Consider the following 26,019-nt stretch of genomic DNA (forward strand, 5'->3'; position numbering starts at 1 on the left):
TAAGATCTAATAATGTATGTATGTAATGGAAGTACACGTTTTTATTCAAAATGTTGAAGGTGACATTGAAATAACGATTTCATTAAAACTTCAAGCCTGTCACATTTTTCTTTAAAGGTCATAACACTTTTTAAATTAATAATTTTCTTAAAAATTTTCTTTAAAAATTTTATAAACAAACTCTTGCACGTACTACTTGTAATTGAATTAAAAACTAAAAAAACCGTACAGGTTGTTTATTACATTCGCATGATATTTACATCAAATAAATTCAGCATTATAGAATTTGAAATTATTTTTGATAACATTATGCGATATTTACTTGTGATAATATTACTAAATAAACAAAGATTGCCGAAAAAACGTGCAAGAAATTTGTAAACACGATTTATTTATTTTTCGTTATTTCGAGTCGTAAATAAAAAATAAGAAAACGGAAATTATATAATAGAAAAACTGAATTATCAAACGAATTTAATCTTATCGGAAAATGATCGATCAATTGTAAAAAAATGTGCGTACCGTATTTTTTCCAAACTGTGTAAGTAGGAATGTCGCAGGCAACTCCTCAGACTTTATGCACTGTCTCGTTTCACCAATAACATCACAACATTATTTGTGGAAGGGAGAATCGAGGAAAGTTCAAATATAACGACGTAACCTCAACCCCACTTTCAGTACTGTCGCAGCGAGGACACAGATGCAACAGGTTGTTTTAGAAATCGAAAGGTCTCGCGTATTCTGTAATTTACGGAAATTCATTGATTGTTTCATGATATACAGTTGCTCGTAAAATTCACCGAGGAATCTAAAGAATCTTCGGAGGAAGAAATTCAACAGAATTTTCTTGTCACGCGGATCAAGTAAACTCATTTCGATTTCGTTGAAGAAATTTTCAATGTATAGAAAATACATACTTATACCGGTTTACTTGCGATACGATTATGAACTAACCATTTATTTTGACACATATAATTTATCATGAAGCCTTTCAGATACCAAGAGTTACATAGAAGAAGCGTATAACAACTGTTCACACTTATTCACAATAAAATAAAGAGAGTAAGAACTTGGAGGACTATTGCTCATTGTTATTGGACAAAGTTAAGGAACTCAATCTCGCTGCTTTGTTTTCCTTCTTATCAAGTTTCTCCGATTACGCTTTTCATACCATTTTCTTATTGAACAAGAACAAATGAAATACCGCACAGCAATTTACACAAACTCTCTTATCGGGTGTGCTGTATTAAACATACTTCAATAATTTCTCAAAGACTAACATTTAAAACACCTTACAGTAAATACTCTGAATCCTGAACCAGATGTAAAAAACCATTTCCTCTATCCGCAACCATAAAATCAAGGTATAAACTTTGAACAAAGAATATTATACGATTTGATTCTACTGTATTACACTTCCAGGTATCCAAAGCTAATTCTATTTTACTTTACCATGTATCGTCAAACTTATTAAGAGAAAACACTCCTATTTCCTAAGACGTAACATCTTATATGTAACAAACATACGTATAAAACCAAGAAAAAACAGCAGAGGTTTGTATGTTCAGCAGGCATGGGGCCGGCAGGGGAAGAGAGGGGAAGGAAGAGATGGTAAAAGCTAATGTGCGTAAATCATTCAACGCTACGTGGTTCGCGCTGGCATTCTTTGCCGTGTCATTCACTCGAGGAATGTCATTCGTTATTCACCGATCGAACATTCAAATTCGTAGGCACCGATTTCAATTGTAAAAAACTCATCATCAATTAATTCTCCACAGCGCCATTCCCATTCGCATTCCTCCCGCACAAGATGTTCCAGTTTCCCTTAACACAAAAAAACAAAAACAAAGAACAGAAAGAGAAGGATACGATACGATGCCGATAATCCAACCGTAGACGGATGTACACGCGAGTCCCCGGTTTCACCTGGAGATCAATGATTTTATTACGATTCCCTTGATCATCCTCCATCGACCGTCTCATTCGTCACGCTTGAAATAGAAGAAACGGAGGACGAAACAATGAATCGTCGAAGACTACCGTGTACCAGTTTCCCCGGCTGTTTTCGCAGAACCGTCTAGCATTTTATGCGACTCGCGAGCCCGCAAGAATCACCGTTTCCCGTCTCGGGCCTCCGTGCGCTCGGAATATGGGATTTGGTGTCAGAATGCGTCGAGCAAGTAGTCCGCGGCGTTCGTGAATTAGTAATCAGGATGTGTGTCTGCCTGCCTGCCTGCCTGCCTGCCTGCCTGCGATCGGCGAGCACATTCTCGTGTACACAGGTGGCCACCGGCCGGACGGAGAGAGAGAAAAAAGAGAAAGAGAGAGAAGTGAAATGATCGAGAGAGTGACTTTCGGAAGGTGTATCGGAAGGGGCTGATTGGATGACTGCGTCGCGATCTAGTCCGCCGAAGGTTGAATGGACAGGGGTGATAAACTGAAGCGGTTTCCTGAGGCGCCAACGTTTTTAATAAATAATTAATCATAGTTATTACTATTCGAAACGTGACTATGTTAATGTATCTATTAACACGTTGACTGCGGTGGTTACCGATGACTGGAGCTCTCAGATTGCTTCAGAATGATCACCAAGAGAATTTAGTTGAATAAGTATATTTAGTAATAGTAGATATACTATTATACTATACTATTATACTGCATAAATAACATGTTATTTAGTAATAGTAGATAACATGTTTAATGATTTAGTATCATATTACTAGTATTAACTTCTTTCTACTACCATTTGCCTCTGTTATGAAAGAATATGTATTAACCCATTGCGGGCGAAGGTTCTTAGGGATATACAAAACCTTCAGACGAAACTAAATGATTTATCAATCGCTTAATAGAAAAAAAAGGAAACTCTGCAGATCTCTAGATGTTCGAGTAATTAATTCACTCGTTTGCTTGGTCTTCCAAATATGAACGTCTCGCCAAAACGTCGACAGCCCGCAAAAGGTTAACACTTAATTCTTGTGGCAGTCAACGTGTTAAAAGATAGCAGAGAAAAGAATATTTTTAAGAGAGGCGTAGTATGATTGGAAATTGCTGAAGTATAAAAAATCTGAGTCAAGAGAGAGAATGAAATGCGATGATGAGATGAAAAATTGAAAGAGAAAGTAAAAACAAGAAACGCAGGGATGATAATGCGCTCGAGAGGAGTTCCCTGATAGCACGGGGACACACGAGTACAATTGTAACGATATTACGTCAACGTTGTACCGACGCGAGTGTCGAAAACGTTGGTAAGAACCTCGCCGGCAGAGTGCTCGGCTAAAACGCATTGTTTTGATGGTTCGGTTATTTCAGCGCGAGGCCGAGCCTCAGCCGCGCGGATTGCCGGAAACGGATAGAGGAGATTAAATTGATTAAAATTGATAATCGTTGCGGAGCCGCTGGTTAATCGAAACGTGAAATCTGGCGCGGCCGAGTGGAATACAACTGAGAGAAAAATCCGATTGCTTCGAGGCGGTCGTGTGACGTCGGATGAACGCTATATCATCGTAAGAGGGAGCATGTATGATGATGTATCATGCGGCTAAACCGAGGGGGAAGGAAGCAGTCCCGGCATTTACAGTTAGACGATCGCTCCAGCGATCAGCCGTTGCTTTCGCTCCTCGTCTTCGTCCTCGCCCTCGCCCTCCAAACAGAATTCCAGATTTTCGTTTGGATCCCGCGACGTTTCTAACACGCGCCGATCGGATACGGAATGTCTTTCGGATCCGTGGCGCGTGGCCTCTTAACCCTTTGCACTATGAACTTCTTTTGCATTTTTTCCATTGGTGACTCTGTCATTTGGATATCTGAGTTGAAATGCATTTGAAAGAATAGATTGTAGGGAGCTTCTTCTTCTTATTGATAATGTTGAAGATAACATAATAATATAGATTATAAATAGATATTTGAAAAAGATATTTGAAAATATCTTGGCAAAGAAGCACAACGAATTTCTTTTGCATTTTTCCATCAGTGACTCTGTATCATTAGGATATTTTCTTTGAAATGCATTTGAAAGAATAGTTAGTTTGTAAAGAGCAGTATTATAACATAATATAATCTATTTGCACAATATCTTAATAAAGAATCACACCTGCGAATGAGACGTATCGAGTCACGCAAAGGGTTAAGGGAAAGAATTTCACCTGGAAAATTCGCCATTAGACACACCGCTGCCCTCGCAATTGAAAATTCCGTGAATATCAATGACTCACTAACATTGAGGCCAACGCTAAGCGATTGGAATTAATAGTAATTTCCTGATCATGATACGTTTCTCACCCCCAACTTTAAATGAATTATCATACAGCCCGTTGCAAATAATTCACGAGTCCATAACGTTGAAACCATAGTTCTAATATTCAAAACACATGCATCTAACATTAAAAACACATTGAATCTCTTTAACCAGTTAACTATGTTCAACTAGTAAAGTCATCGTAAAGCTTGACATGATACCAGTTCTTTATTTTCTCACATAAATATGTAATTCTTTGTTTCGCTTTGATCTTTCATTAAAATCTACTCTACGTGCATTCGTCCTTCGACGAGTACACGCTCCATTTTTCAATTTTATTACAAAAAACCAGAGATTTTTCCAACTAAATTCCACAGTTAACTAGTTAACATTCCAATACACCTCATCTTAGATTCCAAAACAAACATCTCAAACGTTTATCAAACAATCCTCATATTTAGAAACGTATCCCAATTTATCGAACTCCATTCAGGAACCAATCCTCTATCTTGTATCTATCTTTCATCAACCCAACGTCCCAAGGTAATCTCAATCTCATTTCGTCACGACCGGCGTAGCTTTTCAGCTTTTCGGTTTTTCGAATGCGCATCGTCCGAGGAAGGGGGAAAACGCAGCGTCGGCCACGTGGAGACCGCAGACGAAGGAGCCGCAATACTGGATCGGGAAAGAGGACGACGAACGAGAACGAAGGAGGTGGAGGTAGCTCGGTATAAAAGGGTCGTAGCGAGGCGCCTCGTCTGTTTTAACACTCTCACCGGGTCGCTCGGTAGATCGGTCGCGTCCTCGATATCACCTAGAACCGATTGACGCTCGATCGTGTTTCCGGTAAAACGGCACGTTCCGCAGGAACCCGGCACGCAGACAGAGCAACAGAGAGAAAGACATCTCCGACAGGTGACAACCCCTTCGGATATTCCTGGATAGATCAGTGATCGAGGAAGAGGATTCTCGTCGTTATCCTGGATCGAGACAGACTGATTTCAGTGATCGAACCGGGTGAGTGCTAAAGTTCCGTTGGTTTTCGATCGTCGAGCTACTTGTCCGAGTACTTAACACTAGAACTACCGAGCATACGATTAATATACAATTCCTATTAAAATTGTAACAATAGATTATTTTCTACACTGAATGCTTGAATAGAATAAGGGGACTATTGATTTACTGTTTAACACGTTGAATGCCATGGGTCACCGGTGACCCCCAAATCGAATTGTACTATAATTCACTCGAAACAATTATATGACAACATTCTATATTGTAAATAATGCTACGTAATAGTGAGATTCAGCTAGATGAACGTGGAATGGTTAGTATACTATTAAAATTGTAACAATAGATTATTTTCAGTTTCTTCAGGCATTCATTATAGTACTCAAGTGAAACTATTTTCAAAATCATTTCGAATATTCGATGCTTCGAAGATATCGATAATTGCTAAGCTAAAAAATCGAGTCATTTTGACTGGTGGTAGTTCTAGTGTTAACCCTTTGCACTCGAGAGGTGATCTTCAGTCATCATTTGATTCGATACAGCAAAACTGAAGTTGAATATTCAGTATTTTAAATTGAAATTATATTTTGCAATGTGAAATATTTAAATGAAATAGCTTTATTGCTTAATTCCGTGAATTATCGTTAAATTAGTTTCAAACGTCGTCTTTATCTCATCGGAAAATGTTCAAATATTTCTACTGAGAGACTTCCGAGTGCAAAGGGTTAACCCCTTGGCTTGCCTGTGACTCGTGAAGATTTTAACCCTTTGCACTCGAAAGTTTTTCAATGGAAACATTTCCTATGAGACGACATTTGAAACTAACTTATGAGAAATAAGTAAATTAAAGAACAAAGCTATTTTATAGAAATAAAATTAATATTATATATAACACTTTGTAATTTTGTTATATCGAATCAAGTGACTAAGAGTCACCTCTCGAGTGCAAAGGTTATCTATCAATGCTGGGAACACCTGGAATTTTCACTAGAATTATTCTAGCTTAATCATATATGAATTGACCTGATTATGAAATTAACTATATAACGCTGAAATTTAATTGAAGGATCATTGAACTGAGAGAATAATTTTAATTGAAAATTTCGGGTGTCTGACACTTCTGGTATAGTGTTAAACATTTAGCAATAAATATTCGAGTCTCGGATTCGAATATGTCTCTGTTGTCAGTTCTATTTTAGAGCAAAGGATAGAATACGCATACGATTTTTTTCCAATACATTTATTAATAACAAAGTTACATCACAGTTGAGAAATCATATGGGGTTCAAGGTGTCCTTCCTATCTCGTCCAGTGAACTTCGAAATTCCTCGCGCAGAATCGAGCATTCGCTATCGAGAGCAAGAAAGAATCTCTCCTCGATTCGAATGGCAAAGCGGCGAGGCGCGTTTACCATAGGCTTCCCTGGAAAATGGCCAAGTAACGTTCGTTTGTCTACCGTTAGCTATTCGCACGGGACGGAGAGCCGCGTGCGTGAATGAAATACCATGGGAATCGTAATCCGTCGAATGTGACGGGACCGGCTGAAATTCCATCGTGACCCCGTGAGACCTTTGCACGCGTAATTCCATTGTCAGGGCCATTTTATCAAAAGCACCGGCGAACGAACGACAGTGACCGAGTCTCGGATTATATGTTTATTACTCGCGAAGGATGCATAATTCCATTGTCAGGGCCATTTTATCAAAAACACTGGCGAACGAACCGATGACCGATCGGGTCTCTGATCGATGGGATTACGAAATTCCATGGGATTGTATGTTTATTACTCGCGAAGGACGCGTACTCGTCGACTCAGGTATAAAATGGCTATTAACAGGCCCCCGTTCTTTCCAGAGCCATGAAGTTCGCGATGGTATTGGCAGTGATGTGCTGCCTGGCGATCGGATCGTTCGCAACACCGGTGCCGAAGATCCTCTCCGAGGAGAAGTCGTCGAACCGGAACGCCGTCGCGACCGGAAGACAGGCGGCGGTTCAGCCGCCCGCGGTCAGCGAAGATGACGACGACGACGACGATGACGACGACGACGACGATGTTGATTTTGATATCACTGGTGACGACGACGACGACGATGATGATGACGACGACGATGATGACGACGATGACGATGATGACGATTCTGATTATTTGGAGCGATTCATCGAGGACATATTAGGTAATCGTATAAATATTTAATATTTATTTATATATATATATAAATATTTAATTGATAATTATTATTTATTAGAATATAACATATTTGATTAGTATTAATAACAATTAATAATAATAATAATAATATATTTCCCTTTGCACTCGAAAGTTTTTCAGTTGGAATGTTCCAGACTTTCTAATTAGATGTAGACAAGATTCTTTTAAATGGATTTATCGAGAAATACATAAATTAGGTGACAGAGCTATTTGTTTTCAATATTTCACGTATTGATGCAGTGTACAAAGGTTAATGAGAACCAAAGTTTATAATTTTGCTGGATCATTTGACTGGGAGTCGCCTCTCGGGTGCAAAGGGTTAATTAGAAGTGTTTTAATAGTTTCTGATGAAATAAGCTTCTTTTCTAGCTTCTTTCCTAATCCTAAACGTTCAACGTGTCTTATTGTTTATAGTTCAGTATAGAAAGAGGAACATTGTACGTTTACTTGGAAGCAGTTGGCAATAGAAAAATAATATTCAATTCAGAATTAACACTGCCAGAAATTTTGCTTGTATCTCGTTTATAAAGTGCACTGATTGTCAATGATTAAGTTACAGCTTCTGCTGATTTTCCAGATATCTTCATATCATTTCTCTACATTTCTCTTACAAAAATTCTTCTTTCTTACAAAAATTTGGAGCATATTAAGTGATAGTTTACTAAAATTCTATTCGAAAACGACTGAGGAAAAGCTCACAGTACCGTAGGTCAAGGGGTCACCGACTGATACCCCCGACAGTCTCAAAGGGAGCTTTTGCTTTCGTCATTAGTACCGTCATTCGTGTCGTATCATCGACGGAACTCGCAAGCCGTTACGCAAACTCGGTGCGTTTCGCGTGCTCGTAACGGTACAGCCTGAAACTCGCCCGAATTAACATAAATCGACGGCGATCCCAGTTCCGAAAGAATTTCTACGCGCTACTTTTGTTCGCGTTGACCCAGATACCGCAGGATATCTTATATACCTCTCGAGCCGCGTCCATTCAAGCGTCGAGCTCAAAAACCACCATTCACGCTCCTAAAACACTTGATCAATCCAGTATCTGTTCCTAATACTATAACAATTTCAGGTGAGGAGGACGACGACGACGACGACGACGAGGACTCCGGCCCAGCGGAGACTGGCCCAGTGGCAGCTGGCCAGCCGTTAGCCCCAGCACTGCCAGCCGCGGTGGAAGCGGATTTGAACGCCGCGCAGGAAGCGGAACACTTGTCGACGAACGTCGCGAGCGCGGCCGCAGCCGCGGACGCTGCCGATACGACGGCGGTCGACGGGGACGCGAGCAACGACGCGGAGGACGACGAAGGCAACGCTCTGCCGGAGGGCCAGGCCGCTTCCGGTATCCACGAGACGCCGCTGGAAGGCTCGGAGTCCGTCGCCAGTCCCATCCACGTGGCAGCCGTCGCGACCAACGAAGCTGACACCGAAGACGACGACGACGACGACGAAGACGAGGACGACGTCGACCTAGTCTACACCGAGGACGACGACGACGACGACGACGACGACGACGACGATGATGATGACGACGACGACGACGACGTCGACAGCATCGCAGACATCGCTGGTGCCAGACAAGCACGTGAGTTCAAGGGAAAGAGCAAGAAGCACGGCGCGGGCCGCAAACACGCGCGCAAGTCGCGCGAACAAGCTTCGAAAGCCGCGCCCTAGCCGAGCCGCCGTTTGACCGTAATAGCGTAATAGGGACGAGTGGGTTACCGCTCCCGATCGAATGCTCAGTTCCGTTCTTCATCCTTCTTCCCGCCCCATCCGGTCCGTCGGAGCGGAGTTCGTCGTTTGGACCACCGGAATCGGTGAACCAATCTCCTCCGTCGAGGCGAGTGTCATCGGGAACGCGAGACCCGCGGAACCATGAAAAAGGAAAGTAACCGCTAACGATGGCAGACGAGTTACGACCGCCTCGCAACCGAGAGAGAACCGACGGCAGACTGCGCAAGTAGACCATGAACACGTGAAACGAATCTTTCGGAACTAGTTAATTAACAAGATCATTAAACGGAGGAGAGTCCGAGCTGTTTACTCGGCATTCCTGAGAAACTCGTCCGCTCGGGTTCTCCTCGTTTCAACGGAGGAGAGCCGCGGCTGTCGGAGCTCACGATTCCGGTTTACCACTCGAAATTACCGATTCATGAATGAATCGTTAACACGTTAAGTGCTGCGAAGATATTGAGCGTTTTATGGTTTTCCATTTTTCTAGGTATCCTTTTTAGAAATTCGCGTTGCAATCTTTCACGTTAAACATTTTGCTTCGTCTATCTTGTTACGATTGTTCTCAAGTAATTTTGTAGTTTCAGTCATCGCTGACATTTAACGTGTTAAGATCGGAAGTGTTCGTCGATCGAGGATTAGATTCTTTCTTTCGCAGTGCTTTGGAGACGCTTGACGGTAGTCGGATGGGCTCACATTGACAACGGTCTTACAAACGCTTCCAACCCTTTGCACTCGAAAGCCTTTGACTGGAAATCAACATTTTCCAACAACATATAGTCAACACCGTTTGAAACTGATTGACAATTCACAGATAAATTAAGCAGTACAGTTATTTCATTTAAATCTCTCACATAGCAATAGTTTAATTTAAAATACTAAATATCCAACTTCACTTTGCTGTATCAAATCAAGTGACTTTCACCTCTCGAGGGCAAAGGGTTAAATGTAAACCGATCATTCGGATTTGTTTATTTCCACAGTTTCCACGGTGCCGATGAACCCGTCGAGGATGCGTGTGACGCGATAATTTGTTGAAATAAAAACGAACGTCGGGAACGGCTGGCTCTGGTAGTAGTAGCGGTAATGGTAGCGGTAGCGGTAGCATTAGTATTTATTCTATTTATTAAGGTCGAGACCTCTGCTCGAAACGATTCGCGCGTCGGACAGCATGGTGAATTGATAACGCTCGGCCTCCTTGTGGGTTCCGGTACGCGTTCCTGTCCGACGGGCCTCGCACGGCTTCCAATTACGCCTTTCCGATGGAAAAGGGCCCCGCAACGGGGAGATTCATTGTACATAGCTAAAGTACTTGCAACTCGTGTGAGCGCTGTCCGATCAGCGAGCGCGGCGAAACGATTTCAACGGTGACAAGTGCCTTTTCCGACTGTCTGTCTGTGGTTCACCGTTTCCACTTTGTAGAGAGGAACGTCGACTATCTCACGATTCCCCATTGATTTCCTATACAGTACTGGTTTCCAACCTTTATTCTACCTAGAAAGAATTTTTCTTTAAGCTTAACTACTTTTGACGAATGTCATTTTGAAACTTCCTTGTTTCGAATAGAACAAATGATTGAATTATTTGACACTAGAACTACCAGGAAAAAGGACTGGTTTCGATTTTCTTGTTTAGCAATTATTGATATTTTCAAAGCGAATGTTCGAAATGATTTTGAAAATAAATGGTTTCATTTGAGTACTGTAATGAGTATCTGAAGAAACTGAGAATAATCTATTGTTACAATTTTTCATCTAGCTGAATTTCACTATTATGTAGTATTATTTATAATGTAGAAATGTTGTCATATAATTGTTTCATCGAGTGGATTATAGTACAATTCGATTTGGGGGTCACCGATGACCCATGGCATTCAACGTGTTAAATAGTAAATCAGTAGTTCTTATTCTATTCAAGCATTCAGTGTTTAACCCTTTGCACTCGAAAGTTTTCCACTTGTAACATTCTATACTTCCTAATTAGATGTAGACAAGATTCCTTAAAATGAACTTAACAAGAAATCATACATAAATTAGTTAACAAAGCTATTTTCTTTCAATATTTCACGTATTGACGCAGTATACAAAGGTTAATGGTAGATTCCAAAGTTTATCATTTTCCTGTATCAAATCGTCTCTCAAGTGCAAAGGGTTAATTCAGCAGAATCTGCGAACGTTTTACTTCGAACAATCGTCAAAGGGTTAATAGATAATATCACGTTTGAAATAACTTTACAAAATAGACCACTGAGTTTGTTACGATACGAAGCTTGTTTGTAGATACGGTATTAACATTTCATTAACAATTTCGGCGCCGACATAGTCCTCCAGATTGGAAACCGCGGGGCAAAGTGTAAAAGGTGACGGCAGAGGAGAAGGTACTTGGACCGAAAGGCATCACGGACGGCTTGGTGACCACACGTCGTTTTCTTTTCCTTCTTGATCCGTTCGTCGATCGATCGTCGAGTGAACGAAGAGCACAAGAGAGGTTCCGTGTGTTTGTACGTAAGAATGAGAGAAAGAGAGCCATAATATATTCGCGAGAGATCGGCCGATCGAAAATCGATGGGCCAGCGAGGCAAGCGACACCGTTAACGACCGCCGCATCCGAAGAAATTCCGTTTCTGCTTTCTACGCTCGCGTCGGGACAACAATCGCGCTTCTCGCCGCGAGTTCAAAGTAGAAACTCGCTTCCACCCCGTCGTGAAAAACGGATTCGTGCGTCGTCGAGTCGCTTTCATCGAACCTTCGATTCCGTCGTCGACGGGCGTCGCCTGCTTCCGCGGAAAAATTGGACTCGCAATGTTTCCCGTCTGCACAGAAAGCTTGTACAGAGACATTGTCCATTCTGGATACGCAAAATACAGATAACTTATTGTTTCTATAGAAAAAAACAAGAAACGAACTGTGTGTGTCTTGCCTTTTATTTCTCTCACCATATCGCGTCGAATCGGTTCTCCGCGTGCGCCCGCGCGCTCCGAAGGTTTTCTAGGTTCTCTCTTTCCCTTTTCTCTTCCTTCAGGAACCAACGAGAAAAATGCAAGTTGTTCGTCCGAAGATATCGCTTGGATTTTCCTCGAACGCGACGTGTGTCACCTGGCTCTTCGAATCCTTGCTTTTAACGTTTCCTTGTATAACATCGTCGAATCTCTTCTTCCTTCTCCATTTTGTTCTCTGTATCGCTGTCGCTCACTTTCCGTGGCTTCTAGTTAGAACAAGTTTGAAATGAATTAACTCATGGTGTTCCGAGACGTGCCCGGCGTCCGACGAAACGGGGTAAACCGGTGGCTAGCGAGGAAACGCGCAGGAACTGTTAATTAGCCGGTAATTGGTTGGCTCCGATGCCATCGGGCAATCAACTTTCTACACGACAACGAGACGAGGACCGATTAAGGTGTGACCGGGTTGAAATCTTTTTCTCGGCTTTCACCGAGCAGCTGGTCCGAAATGGAATGAGGCCGGTGACCTAGAGCGGACCGTGCCGCGACCCTGACCCACACCCAAAGTCACGGCTAGATCGTCCTCGATCGCGGAGCCACGTTCCTCGGACTCCCATCGAATTTCACACCGAAAACGACAAGTGGAACACGTCGAACCGTTACGGCTCTCGCGAACGATCGCTTCGCGCGATGCGCCGTCGTCACCGTTAGACTCGAAACGAATCGAATTTCACCTTTTTCCCCCGATCGCGATCAATTGCGTCAGATCGTGGGAAACTCGCGGAAGATCGATGGACGACGGGCAGACGCGTCTAGGATCGGATGGTAAGCTCGATTTCCGCGCAGGTTCCTTCCGGTAGAAATGAACATCGTTGACACGTTCACGCGTGTACCACCGGTGGCTCACAATAAGGTATCGCATTGGACAGTACCTTTGATGGCTCGTCAAGTGGTTTAATTAGGAAACATTGCCGTATAGTTGAGAATTTCATTTACTTATTGATAATTTCGATATTTTGAGAATGCAACCGGCAAATGAGAAAGACTGGAAATTACCGGCGTGTACCACCGGTGGCTCACAGTAAGATGTCACATTGGACACCTTTGATGACTCGTTAGACGGTAGCATCAGATATGTGGCTCGTCAAGTGATTTAATTAGGAAACATTGTATAGTTGAGAATTTCATTTACTCATTGATGATTTCAATAGTTTTATGAATTTTGAGAATTCAGCCGGCAAATGGGAAATAGTGGAAATTACAGCACTGTGAACGCGTTAAGCTCGCGCGCGTAGCGTTAAGCTATGCGATGAATCGACACGAAAAAGGTTCCGTGCGCCGACCTCGATGAATTAAGTTTGTAAGAAAGAGCAGAGCGACAATGATAACGGTACGCCGGAATCGTTCGGCGAAGCCAAACTGGTCTCCGATCTGGGCCACGACCTGCTTCCTACTCACCTACAGACCTATCTATGGTACCTGCCGGACGATCCTCGTGCGCGGACGCAGGGGGCAACCTTTTCCTCGCGTCCAACGGTGTAATTCGATGGATCAAACGATTCGTCTGTACTTAACCCTTTGCGGACGAATGTCGACGCTTTGCCGAGATATAACTTTCATGTTTGTAATATTAAGTTGCAAACAAATGATTCGAATACTCAAACAGTAAGAAACCAGTACATAATCTCCTTATTCTATATTATTTAGGCATTCGGTGATTTGGTAGAATCTACAAAAGGTTTTCTATACTCGTAGTTTAGAGAATATTCGTTCGCAAAGGGTTAATGACTATCGCCAGTGGAAGAGTCCCTAGACCTTTCTCCACTTTTTAGCTCAAAGGTCACCGAAGCTAACGAGTATAGTGCAACAGATCAAAGACTCAAAGCTAAAAAGCCAAAGAGACAAGAAGACACTAGAAGAGAGACTTAATGCAACGAAGTGATCTGTAATCATAGAAGACTCCGTCTTCTGTCGTTACGTCTTAGTTAACTTAATTAGATCTCGCTTCTGTCCTTATTTCCATTAACCAGTTAACTGCGTTCGACGAGTATACTAATTCCTTCAACGATAAATCGTTTAGTTTTTCCAAAGTTTAGTAATTCCACAGTTAACAGGTTAATGACCATCGTCAGTGGAAGAGTACCTAGACCTCTCTCCACTTTTTAGCTCAAAGGTCACCGAAGCCAACGCGATAGCTTCTCTCTAAAAACTCTCGCCGGCCGTTGATCTCGCTTAAGCCACTTTCTTCGAGGTAAACCCGCGCGTGTCGCCGTCCCGTGTAAACGACCGATCGATCGACGTTACAGGTGGCATGCGATCGGAACCGAGCAGCGACGTGTCGGCGATCTACGTGGCGAAGTACAATCGTTTCGTCGACACCATCCTCGGCAGGATCAACAAAATCCTACGCAGCAATTACGACCCGGTCACAGTGAAGCTCTCCAACGCGAACTCGAAATCGAAAACCGGCAAACAGAAGAGCAAGAGCAAGTCCAAGAAGAAGAACAACACCAAGAAGACCGTGCCGCACTCGGTAGTCGTCACGAGCGAAAAGATGGCGGAAGAGCCTCTCGAGAATCCGCAGGTCCGCATCGGTTTTTAGTAGATTCGATACTTTCACGGCTTGGAATATTATATTTATAAGTAGCTTTCTAGTGAGACGTATCTAGTAGAAATGTATTAACTAGAATTATCGTCGAATTGACTTTTCGAAATTTTTCTATAGGAACTCGGTGTTATTGAAATTTCCATTGATACAATTCAGTTTGCTTGACGCTAAATCAATTTCTATAGTTATTTCTCCGACAATTATTGTAATAATTGTAAGGAGAAGGAATCAGTCGTTTTGACCTCTCTGGTCACCTTCCGGATCAGCAGTCACCAGTTTTTAATTGATCAGCTGAACGATTGATCCTTTGAATGTCGACATTTTACAAGATGAAACTTTGATATTCGGCATCTGTCGTAAACAAGTTTAGTTATCGAAAAAAGATCAATAAACAGTGGCAATAATTTTCTACTTCTCGCAGCTCTCTCAAAGCTGCAGATTTGCTTCGATGCTAATGTTACGAAACAATTTTTAGAAAACAATGGCGTCCTCAGGGAACACAACCATAACAGTAACCAACGCAGTGAACACAAGTACAACTTCCACGTCGGACGTCGCAAGCAGATCGGAACCCGCGAAATTCCCAAGCAGAAAAGCTTCCTCTACCACTGTGAAGAAGACCAATAAGAATCGCACCAAGAACAAAACGAAGAACCCGTCCACCGTGAACAGTAATAAGAATAAGGTAAGAATAAGGTAAAGTAAAGAATTCGTGGAGCCATTCAGCTGGAATTTGCGCAGTTAATCACTTGCCAAATTAAATTAAATATCAATTACTTAATTAATAGGAAAGGAGGAAACTACTTTAACTTAATATTAAACTAAATAGGAAAGAAGGAAACTACTTTAACTTAATGCTAAACTTTGTATAATGCCTCGATACGTGAAACATTGGAATAAAATAGCTTTGTTCCTCAATGTACTGGTGATTGCTCTTCGAATTAGTCTCGAAGAACATCGTCTTCGCCTCGTAAAGAAATGTTAAATATTTCTAGTAAGAAACATCCTAGTACGAAGGGTTAATCAATTATTCCCATGACTTTCAGACGAAGAAAAGCAAGCCGAAAGCCCGTGCCACGCTTTACGGACTGGCGAGTCTTCAAAGAGCGGGGGATGTTTCCGTGAACATGATGAGCGACCACACCATGATCAAAACCAAGTTCACCCTTGGCCCTCTGATCTTGAAGGTGGAAAAGGAGTTCGGTCGGGCGGCGAAGAAGGAATTGAGAAGCGCGACCGCCACCACCGCAGAGATGTCCGGGAAATTGAGTCTACGGGTTCTCCATGGCGGCGCCGCCACCTTGAACTCCATTCGAGTCCTTCAACCGAAACAAGTAAGGGTTCACCCCTTGCGCTCCTGTGTCGAGTGTGGTAAATTGGGAGGATGAACTATGGTTTCGACGTTGAAGGATATTGTAAAGACGACTAGATTATTTGCAATAGTGTGATTCATTCTTTATTGTCTTTCGTTAATTTATTTGAAGATGGGGTGAGAAACGTATGAGGAATTGCTATTAATTTCAGTCGCTTTGCGTTATTCATAATTATGGCACAAGTATCATTGATATTAACCCTTTGTGATTCTTTGTTAAGATATTGTTCAGATAGATTATATTATTGTTGTCTTTGATATTATTAGTGAGAATTGTTTACGTTGCTCTCTGCAAACTGATTATTCTTTAAATTGTGTTTCAAAGAAAGTATGTGCTTCTTTGCCAAGATATTTTTAAAGTGGATCATATTATTGTGTCATCTTCAATGTTATTAGTAAGAAGAAGAAGCTCTCTACAAATTAACTATTCTTTAAATTGCATTTCAAAGAAAATATCCTAATGATACAGAGTCACCAAAGAAAACATGCAAAAGAAATTCAGAGCACAAAGGGTTGACATTTTGAGATGAAGTTCTCATGTTTCGAAGATCAAGATCATAAACAAATAATTTAATTACTCGAACACCAAGAGATCAGCGCATAGTTTGTTTTTCCTACCATTTAATTATTCATCTGCTGAATATTTTGTATATCTCAAAGAATCTTCGTCCGCAAAGACTTGTAATTTCATCAGCCATTCGTCATTATCGTGCTAACGAATGTTTTTGTTACAGGTCAGAGTGGAGAGCGCCGACGACCATGACAGAACTCGCGAGTTCGTATGGAAGAGGTCCTCCCACATCGCTCATTTAGTTTCGGAGAAATTATCCTCTGCTACCAAGTCAATGCTTCGACCTCCGCCCGTCGCAGTGATCGCCGCCTAGTTGAACCGCTTTCCCGATCCTCCAAGGTCTCGCCGGCTCGATCGGTTGAATCATTCGTTATCGATTTTATCAGAAAAGCAAACCCACTTATTCAGCAATTGAACCAACAGATACGTATACGTGGTAGAACTCTGAAGGACTCTCACGATACTCTTGACGCCGCGACGCTGTACAGGGTATCCGCGACAATTTGCACCGTCGGTTTTAGATTATTAACACTAAACCTACCGAGCAGTTAAATTCACTTTCTGAAATTCTTAGAGTATACTTGTTACTATATCAATTTCTTGAATAATCTCCTCAAGAAATATCTGTCATCCTTTTAATAATTGCAAAAAGAAGAAACCAGGAATGGGTCATTTTGACTCGTCTGGTAGGTTTAGTGTTAAATGGTAAACATTAGGAAACACGTTCAATGTTAACGCTTCGCAGTGTCTCGTTGGAAATATTTAGGATTTTCTAACTAGAAAATGATATTTTTTTTAATAAATTCAAAGTACATTGAGGAACAATTTTATTTTAATATTTTTTAAATTGATGAGTTATACACGGTTCAGTATTAAATATAATTTTATAATTTTACAGTTTTAGAGTCAAGAGACTCTTGAGTGATATATAATGTAGAAAGATATGTAGCATTGTATTGGAAAATATGAAGGTCACCTTTGTTTCTAGAGAAATATTAGAAATATACAAAATTTAGATAGGCTATTATATTGCTAGTGAAATGTACTACAACTTTCTCCTCTTCAGTTTTTTTTTAATGTTTACCGTTTAGGAAAAAACGAAATTAATGGTACAAATTATCGGGGATACCCTGTACATGTAGGAACATGTTGCTTACGGTTACGAAATTTGATTTATTATTCCACGATTGTATTTATTTATTCATTTATTTATCCGTGCATTTACCTGTTCATTTATTTATTTGCTTATTTATTTATTTATTTATTTATACATACATACATACATACATACGTCGACGCTGCGGTGAGTGTATTGTAAACAGAAATGAATTTCTTTTCTTTCTTTCGAGCTTTTATTCTTTTTTTTTTTCTTTTGTATGAACGATCGCGACGATAATTACTCGAGTGTTCGTTGAGAAATTTAAGGGTGAGATCTGAGATGAAATTCGGATTTTTATAGAGCTGTTACCATGAGTGGAAGGTGAATGAGAGATGAATGCAAGGTGAATGGAAATGTAGTGTTTGGATTACATTTGAAATTCATTGGATTATTTTGTTAGGCATTCCTGGAATCCCCTATGAATACGTAAAACACTTAATTTAGATTTAAGTAGACGATACAAATCAAAATACAAAAGAATGGAAACGTTCGCTTTATCGATTGAAGGATTTATTATTAACTTGAGAGTGAAACAATGATTATTATATATTATATTTGCGTACAGTACAGAAAGGAGCGTGTAGACAAATAACTTTTGTCTTTCATTTGTTCAATGTACCTTGCTTAAAGACAATTTACAATTACTGTTAATCTTTCACACATTTCCCATAAATATGAATCATTTATTTTTATTTATTTAAGCATTTAATGTATTCCCTTCCAACATGTTGCCTTTGTCTATTCAATTTGCAAATTGATTCAATAATCAATAATCAATATTCAATTTCAATTTTCAATTTGCAATTGAAATGGCACTTTGACACCCTGTTGATTCTTTGAAAATTATTTCTTTATTTGCAAAGCACTTATGACTCAGTTTACTTTAGAACGTGTATCGATAATTTCAACTCGTATTTCATGATGAATTAGTATTCTAGTGGACGTCAATACGTCACCGTTAAATATAGTGTAGAAAACATTAATACGCATAATTTACTTGACACGTAATTCGACGAAAAATTTTAAATCAAACAACATCTCGCGCTTTACATTTGCCCCTCTGTGTTTACATTTTTTTTGGAAAGGTAGGGGATTACTATTTTTGTACCCATTTGGGTAAGGCACATCAAACCTAACCTCTGTTGAACGTGACAGCATTTCCGTATAGCATGTCACAATATGTTCACCTCGCTAAATCATTGCTTTTATCATCGCGTGTATCTTTTGGAATATAAGAAAAGGTTCAAGATAAAGTTTCATTTGACAAGTGACCATTTGTATTGAAAATGTGAAATGAAATGTGTTAGCATTTGTTTATTCTTCACAATTCATAGATAGTGCAATTATCCTTGATAAATTGTACTTGATATACATTGACTTGTACAACAGTATTAACGTACATTATAATATTTACTTGTGATAATAACAATGTGCTATTTATTGCACGCAGGTGATGCTTCATATCATCAAAATATACATACTTAATCATTACTACTTATTCAACGTGTTACAAGGTCAATAAGCGTATTATTTTTTACAGTTTTAACTACTTTTTTTACGATTGTATTAACACAATCGCTTAACATGGCTGCAGAAAGTACAAAGGTACATCAAAATTTGTCTGCTTCTTGTGCTGCCTTTTCAAAAGTATTCTACAAGGTGAGTAAAAAGATATTTTTATGTACTGCATGTTTCGTAGTAAGTAGATTACTACTATAGTAGAAGACTATAATTTTTCATTATAAAGAGTTAACTAAATAAGATGTTACAAATTCATTTTAGGAATTGTATGTCACCAGTGAAGAAAATATAGTTAGCTCTCCGTTAAGTATACATATGATCTTATCTTTACTTTCTCATGGTGCAAAATCTGAAACGTTAAACGCATTATCTACTAGCCTCTATCACCATGATAAAAATATGATAAAAGAAGGATATGCAGATCTAGTAACTGTGTTGAATGTAAGTTATTAATATTCTTTTAAGAATGAAATTAGAAAATTGTAATCTCAGATTTATATATTTTCAAGGAATTGAAAAATATTACCTTACATGTTGCTAATGCAATATACATTCAAGAAGAGTTTGAGTTGTTACCGGAATTTCTGGAGATAGGTACCAATACATATAAATCTGTTATTTCAAAATTAGATTTTAAACACAAGAAAGAGGAGGCTGCAGATGAAATTAACAAATGGGTTGAACAAATAACCCATCATAAAATTTCTGGTCTTGTGTCTTCAGGTAAAATATTCAGAATGTAAGAAGTTGGTTGAAAGTTAATTATTTCAATGCTAATAATCGTATTAATAACATTTCTTCCAGATGATTTTGATGAATTTTCAAAACTGGTATTGGTAAATGCAATCTATTTTAGTGGGATGTGGTTAAAGAAATTTGATGTTGATCAGACACAGAAAAAAATATTCCATACTGCAAGAGGTGAGAAAAAAATGGTAACCACAATGTTTAAGAAGTCTAGATATAATTATGGTGAAATACCATTATTGGATGCAAAATTTATTGAAATTCCTTACATGGTACGTCCAAATGTACAAGTGTTTTAGACCAATTAAGTTGAAAAATTGTCTTGCAGAATGAAGATATTGTAATGACCGTATTGGTACCAAACGAAGTAGACGGGCTTACAAATTTACAAAATAAGTTTTCATGGGAAGTACTTGCAAATGCATCTCGAAAGAATGCTGACATTTCATTATATCTTCCAAGATTCGAAATAGAATTCACAGTTGACTTAGACGATATATTACGAAAGGTACTGATAATACATTTTGCACATAAAATCTTTAAAAACATCGTAATTCAATGGTACATGACAATTTTAGCTTGGCTTAGAAAACATATTTGAAGATGAGGCAGACTTTGGCGACATTTCAAATATTCCTTTAAAGGTCAGCAAAGTCGTACATAAAGCTGTGATAAAAGTAAGCGAGGAGGGTACTGAAGCTGCAGCTGCTACAGGTACATTTAATTTGAATAGTATTAAATAAATTGAACAAAAATTCAAGTTATTCATTTTATTCTACACGTTTTAGCTGTGCATATGAGACTTAAAAGAAGTTTTCAACGGGCTGAACAATTTTTGGTTGATCGGCCATTCATGTTTATAATTGAGCACAAACCAAACAACATACCGCTCTTTATTGGAAATGTAAAGGACTTGGAATCCGAATCCAAAAGAGATGAATTATAAATTATTGCCTACACAAATGACATCGATACTTGTATATCAAACTACTATTTTTATTGACTTTATTTTATCATACAATGCATTTGTTTCACACAAAGAAGTATTAATAGAAAATGAGCAGATACTTCGATTATAAATATTAAAATATACATTTGTATGCACACTTTATTATACATGGTAAGAGTGTAAATACACATTTTTTAATGTAATGTATCACTTATTCTCTTCAGAATCAACATTCAGATTTATAATATTGTTTAATCCTCTGAATCAAATCATTTTTCTTCCCAGATACTGTTAAACCTATGTTCTTGCACATGACTTTCAACTCTGGTACAGTCTTAGATGACAACTGAAAATGAATATGCAGAAGCAGGCTCGTAAACTTTTCTTATTTTTCCCCTTTAAATTGATAATTATCTTTTGACATACCTGTCCCTTTTGTGCAAGCTTCCGAATCGCTTCTTTGTCCAGCAATGCCGCGTCTTCTATGTCAGATTCTTTCTTAACTTTCTTTTTTGCTGGTTCTTCGGTTTTACACATTGTTTCAGTGTCAAATATTTCATTGTACTGAGTTAACAGATCCTTTGTAAGTCCTTGCATTTCCTCGATTCGTGGAACTTGTAAAGAAATTGAAAATTACATTACTTTATTGCATGGAATTTGTATGATTGATTACCGTGTTTAAAATATTTGTTTACGGGTATCATCAAGTATAGGCTCAGGTTTTTCCCAGTCTAAAGCCACAGTTTGAAGCATTTGAATTTGCGCTTGAACTTTTGGATTGTAGAAAGCACTTGGGTCATAGTGAATTCTTATTTTCTTCATTATTTTTTCTAGCAGTTTTATTTCATGTGATTCGGTTGGAGGTTTGTTAGTATCATTATCATACATGTACTGCAAGGAAACACTTTCAAGATCTCGAACGTATTCTGAAACAGAAGAAAAAAAGAAATATAGTTAGAGTCTCGACGGTAAGTACATAGTACTGTTTAAAGACAAACCTCTGAATGGTATTTTGAGTAAATAAAATCCCCCTTTTTCCGCATTCGGTATCATTCTGTACAGAAGCGGGGACGAGCGTTTCCTAAATGTCACCGCACATATCATCATTAAATTCTTTGATTTACATTTATCAATTAATGCAGCAAACAATAACGTATTATCTGAAATCAAATTACAATAACATATCATATTTCAGCAAAATATTGATTTCATTGTATTACCTTTGCGGTTACTTTTAGCAGGTGCAACAAAGTATGGTTTTCCCAAATGATACAAAGGATGGTAAGAAATAGGCTTCGCACAAATTAAGTCGATGCCTGGCTCACAAACTGAGCACAAAGTGTTCACTTCGGGTAAAGTAAAATATATTTTTTTACCACCATACTGTTTGTACTTTCGAATATTTATGTCTAAAACATGTGGTAACGTCGGTTCTTTAAAGTTATCATCTTCAAACATCTAAAACAAAGAGAAAAACACTTGTTTCTTATCGAATTAGGAACAAATAATTACATGATATTACACGAGCAGATTATTAAAGTACATACCTCATTGTCAACCGTTTTCAAGTATCTATGCGAAGTTAAAGGTTTATTGGATTCTTTACTTACATACACCTTCTTCAAAGTCTCCCGTTTGCTGCAAGTAAATTTCGTGTGAAACATGTTTTGGTACTAAAGTCAATATAAAGAGATCTTTTTAAAAAAGTTTGTTCCTTACACGACAAGACTGCGCAGGTTTACATCGATAATTACATTTTTTCCAAGTCTCCAAGGCAATTTTGCCATGCTTCTGGATGGTAATTTTATTTGTTGCATCAGATCAACTAGAGATGTTCTTTTACAATCTTCTGTATCAATCTTTCCGGATGAAATTTCTAAATCTTTATAAAACAAATCATGATTCCAATCTTCACCTAGACCAACAATGGATAATTTGAGTCCTAAATCACTGTAGCTTTTCGCTTTTGCTACTATTCTGCGTTTTTCATTGTCATTTGTCATTGGAGGATTATCTTGACACGTAAGAAGAATCACTTTCTTGACTGGCATAGTTACCCTAACAGAGCAAAATACTCTTGCTGCATGCCATAACACATCGTGTAATGGATAAACATTGGTGCACGCAATATCTTTGTACTCCTCCCATCTTCCTTCATCATCTAGACATGAAATAATATATATTAAGTAATGCAGAAACAAACAATAGAATTTTAATGTTATTAAAGTACCTATTTCTATCATTTGTTGTAATGAACTCTTTGAAGGAATGTTTAGTTTTTGTAGAGTTAAAATGTTTTTCATTTCAGTATCTTGGTCTCCCTTCTCAATTCCAAACAGCACCAAACCCATCCAATCTTGTCTGTTCCAAACCAACTTTTGCATAAGGATCTCCTTATACAGCTAAATTCAGAATAACAAACTAAATTAGTATGAAAAACCACACAGAAGAAAATAAACAATAATAGTAATACCCTTATAGATTCCACAAAGTATGAAGTTTCCTGGTCTTCATCCTTTATGAACATTGGAGGAGTTGCATCAACTACAAATAATATACCATTACGAGTACCATATAGATCTTGAGTATTTGCTAAATCTTCAGGCCTCGCCAACTCAGTTATATCTTGCGAAACAGATGCCATTTTATAATTTCATAAACCTCATATATATTAATATACGATTATACGAACTTTTCTTTTATCCTGAAACCAAATAAATAAAAATTTATTAAATTCCCTACGCCAGTACAGAAAATAGTATTATAAAATAGTATACTATAGTATAACCATTAGTACCAAATACTTAAATACTTCACTCCTACACACATAAATTCTGCATAATCAAAAAAGTAACACGTTTGACAAATATAAAATATGATAATTGTTACTGAATCCTCGTCGCAATAACAAACACCTTTACCTTTCATGTAACAATAACATTCATAACATAATCTTACAAAATTATCAAATCTTCCCACAATAACAATTGATTATCACGTAGACCATAAAATGACCATCAACCCTCGTCCCCCATTCTTTCCCAATCTTTCCGCTACACCCCGCAGGTATATTAATACCAAAACGCAATAATCTAATCTCCAGTCGTGCGATATACCTACACGAAGCAAAAACCCTTGCCGGCTATCAAAATCGCGCTACGCTGTCTTGCACGTGTCATAACAGCACGTGACTAAATCATCATTGTCAGAGAAGGGGTAAGTACTCACGTCAAGTTTTTAGCGGGAAAAACCAACTGTCATCCTCATCACTACAATGTGTGAAACAAGGACAGGCATACTTCAAATACTGCCACCTATCGCCAATAATTAGGTACTAATAGACTAGTAGCTTCGTCATTTCATCATAGATGACGCTGTCATATCGCTATCTTTGTCGTACAATATACCTCTCCTTGTCTTACAAAGTCAACGCCATCTACCAAAAAACGCCCAAGCTACTAGTCAAATAGTAAGGTTATATTGTCGCTAGATGGCTTTGCAATATGTCTATCCTTGTCGTACAATATAGCTCTCCTTGTCTTACAAAGTCAGCGCCATCTACCAAAAAGTTCCAAGCTACTAGCCAAATAGTACGGTTATATTCTCGTTAGATGGCTTTGCTGCATAGCAGCTATCCTTGTCGCACAGTATACCTCTCCTTGTTTCACAAAGTCAGCGCCATCTACCAAAACATGCCCAAGGTACTAGCCAAATAGTACGGTCATATTGTCGCTAGATGGCGTGGACAAATAACAGCTATCCTTGTCGCACAGTATACCTCTCCTTGTCTAATACAGACAGCGCCATCTACCAAAAAATGCCCAAGCTAATAACCAAATAGTACGGTCATACAATAGTTAGATGGCGCTGCTAGGCAGCAGCTATCCTTGTCGCACAGTGCTCCTCTCCTTGTCTTACTGAGGGCCGTCTGTGTGCCATCTAGCGAGAGTGTAGCTGTACTATTTGGCGAGCAGCTTGGATGAATTTTTGTTGATGGCGCTGCTGTATTGCTGGCTATCTAGCGACAACATAACCGTACTATTTGGTTAATAGCTTGGGCTTTCTATTGTAGATGGCGCTGACAATCGACTGTATTGCCAGCCATCTAGCGAGAGTGTAGCTGTACTATTTGGCGAGCAGCTTCGACGTTCTATTATAGATGGTGCTGATTCTACGAGGCAAGGAAAGAGATACTGTGCGACGAGGATGGCGATATGTTCAGTGCCATCTAACGGTGGTTTGGCTGTACTATTTCTCCAGTAGCTTGAGAGTGTTATGGTAGATGGCGTTGATTCCGCGGATATTCCAGGGAATTTAAATTTGTAATTATTGCCTTTATACAATCTTTAGTTGTGTTTAACATTATGTACGTTTATTTGCAGTATCCCAATGTTAAACTGGTGTGTTTCACCTGCAGTTTGGCGTGCTGAAGAGTGAATAAATCTTCTCGAACATCAACAAGGATTCAGTGGCTGTTTATAATTAATAATTAAATTATTCACAACGCTTTTGTACTACACATGTCAATGTTAAGAAATGGGTGAAAATAAATAAATTAATTAATATTGTAAAGCTTGTGTTTTTTATTTCGTCGTACCTAGCAGAGGAATATAATGGTAAAGGAGGTATTCGAAAAATAATAAAATTCTCAGAGTCGCAAAACTTCTTTATTATCATGCTCTTATAGTAAGATACTCGAATTTCCGAGATCCCATTCAAATTTCCCGCTCTGGAATGTTTAGATTTTTCGGATACCTCTTATACTATCATCTTCTCCTAGTAAGAACCTCAGATTTCGAGATCCGCCTGAAATTTCCCGCCTTTTGGTTTGTTTACGTTGTTCGGATACCTCTTGTAGTATTATGTTCTCCTAGTAATAAACCTTTCAGAGCCGCAAAATTTCAAATGAAACCCGAAAATCTGAGTTTTCTATTAGGAGAACATGATAGTAAGAGAGGTACCCGAA

General features: G+C 39.0%; 3 protein-coding genes across 19 annotated transcripts; 2 read left to right on the forward strand and 1 right to left on the reverse strand.

The window, feature by feature from the left end:
* Positions 1 to 656: 656 nt before the first annotated feature.
* Positions 657 to 18,528, forward strand: LOC116425763 (uncharacterized). 9 transcript variants are annotated; one of them, XM_076364773.1, is made up of 9 exons: positions 668 to 709; positions 1,299 to 1,364; positions 1,569 to 5,254; positions 7,103 to 7,422; positions 8,530 to 9,042; positions 14,433 to 14,710; positions 15,210 to 15,419; positions 15,781 to 16,068; positions 16,841 to 18,528. In XM_076364773.1, exons 4-9 carry the CDS (start codon positions 7,107 to 7,109, stop codon positions 16,988 to 16,990), a joined length of 1,755 nt encoding a protein of 584 aa, XP_076220888.1. In that variant the 5' UTR covers positions 668 to 709; positions 1,299 to 1,364; positions 1,569 to 5,254; positions 7,103 to 7,106; the 3' UTR covers positions 16,991 to 18,528. The 9 variants fall into 9 exon arrangements, with proteins under 9 accessions (XP_076220887.1, XP_076220888.1, XP_076220886.1 ...); XM_076364772.1 differs by having other exon boundaries at positions 657 to 709; positions 996 to 5,254; XM_076364771.1 differs by lacking the exon at positions 668 to 709 and adding an exon at positions 752 to 863 and having other exon boundaries at positions 996 to 5,254.
* Positions 18,529 to 18,693: 165 nt separating this feature from the next.
* On the forward strand, positions 18,694 to 21,256 carry LOC116425782 (leukocyte elastase inhibitor). 2 transcript variants are annotated; one of them, XM_031973934.2, is made up of 8 exons: positions 18,694 to 18,921; positions 19,377 to 19,495; positions 19,619 to 19,798; positions 19,867 to 20,080; positions 20,162 to 20,376; positions 20,433 to 20,612; positions 20,683 to 20,818; positions 20,893 to 21,256. In XM_031973934.2, the coding sequence occupies exons 2-8, from the start codon at positions 19,421 to 19,423 to the stop codon at positions 21,048 to 21,050; spliced, it is 1,158 nt and encodes a 385-aa protein (XP_031829794.2). In that variant the 5' UTR covers positions 18,694 to 18,921; positions 19,377 to 19,420; the 3' UTR covers positions 21,051 to 21,256. The 2 variants fall into 2 exon arrangements, with proteins under 2 accessions (XP_031829794.2, XP_031829793.2); XM_031973933.2 differs by lacking the exon at positions 18,694 to 18,921 and adding an exon at positions 18,935 to 19,286.
* On the reverse strand, positions 21,098 to 24,363 carry LOC116425781 (X-ray repair cross-complementing protein 6). 8 transcript variants are annotated; one of them, XM_076364764.1, is made up of 11 exons: positions 23,975 to 24,163; positions 23,851 to 23,887; positions 23,527 to 23,757; positions 23,284 to 23,455; positions 22,773 to 23,214; positions 22,601 to 22,691; positions 22,274 to 22,511; positions 22,052 to 22,213; positions 21,749 to 21,979; positions 21,480 to 21,667; positions 21,098 to 21,399 (listed from the first exon to the last, which is right to left on the reverse strand). In XM_076364764.1, the coding sequence occupies exons 3-11, from the start codon at positions 23,695 to 23,697 to the stop codon at positions 21,280 to 21,282; spliced, it is 1,815 nt and encodes a 604-aa protein (XP_076220879.1). In that variant the 5' UTR covers positions 23,698 to 23,757; positions 23,851 to 23,887; positions 23,975 to 24,163; the 3' UTR covers positions 21,098 to 21,279. The 8 variants fall into 8 exon arrangements, with proteins under 8 accessions (XP_076220879.1, XP_031829792.2, XP_031829786.2 ...); XM_031973932.2 differs by lacking the exons at positions 23,851 to 23,887; positions 23,975 to 24,163 and adding an exon at positions 24,282 to 24,363; XM_031973926.2 differs by lacking the exons at positions 23,851 to 23,887; positions 23,975 to 24,163 and adding an exon at positions 24,174 to 24,305.
* Positions 24,364 to 26,019: the final 1,656 nt, after the last annotated feature.

Source organism: Nomia melanderi, chromosome 2 (genome assembly GCF_051020985.1).
Source record: "Nomia melanderi isolate GNS246 chromosome 2, iyNomMela1, whole genome shotgun sequence".
Taxonomy (NCBI): Eukaryota; Metazoa; Arthropoda; class Insecta; order Hymenoptera; family Halictidae; genus Nomia; species Nomia melanderi.

Bases quoted from the DNA above. Each gene is read 5' to 3' on its own strand.
- LOC116425763 (XM_076364772.1), top strand. From the start codon at position 7,107: ATGAAGTTCGCGATGGTATTGGCAGTGATGTGCTGCCTGGCGATCGGA. The intron at 9,043-14,432 runs GTGAGTTCAAGG...TCGACGTTACAG, and splicing joins CGCTGGTGCCAGACAAGCAC to GTGGCATGCGATCGGAACCG. The intron at 15,420-15,780 runs GTAAGAATAAGG...CATGACTTTCAG, and splicing joins TGAACAGTAATAAGAATAAG to ACGAAGAAAAGCAAGCCGAA.
- LOC116425782 (XM_031973933.2), top strand. From the start codon at position 19,265: ATGTGCTATTTATTGCACGCAG. The intron at 19,496-19,618 runs GTGAGTAAAAAG...AATTCATTTTAG, and splicing joins TTTCAAAAGTATTCTACAAG to GAATTGTATGTCACCAGTGA. The intron at 20,377-20,432 runs GTACGTCCAAAT...ATTGTCTTGCAG, and splicing joins TTATTGAAATTCCTTACATG to AATGAAGATATTGTAATGAC.
- LOC116425781 (XM_031973932.2), bottom strand. From the start codon at position 23,697: ATGGCATCTGTTTCGCAAGATATAACTGAGTTGGCGAGGCCTGAAGAT. The intron at 21,668-21,748 runs GTAAACAAATAT...TTTCTTTACAAG, and splicing joins GCCTATACTTGATGATACCC to TTCCACGAATCGAGGAAATG. The intron at 21,400-21,479 runs GTATGTCAAAAG...ATTCATTTTCAG, and splicing joins AGCTTGCACAAAAGGGACAG to TTGTCATCTAAGACTGTACC.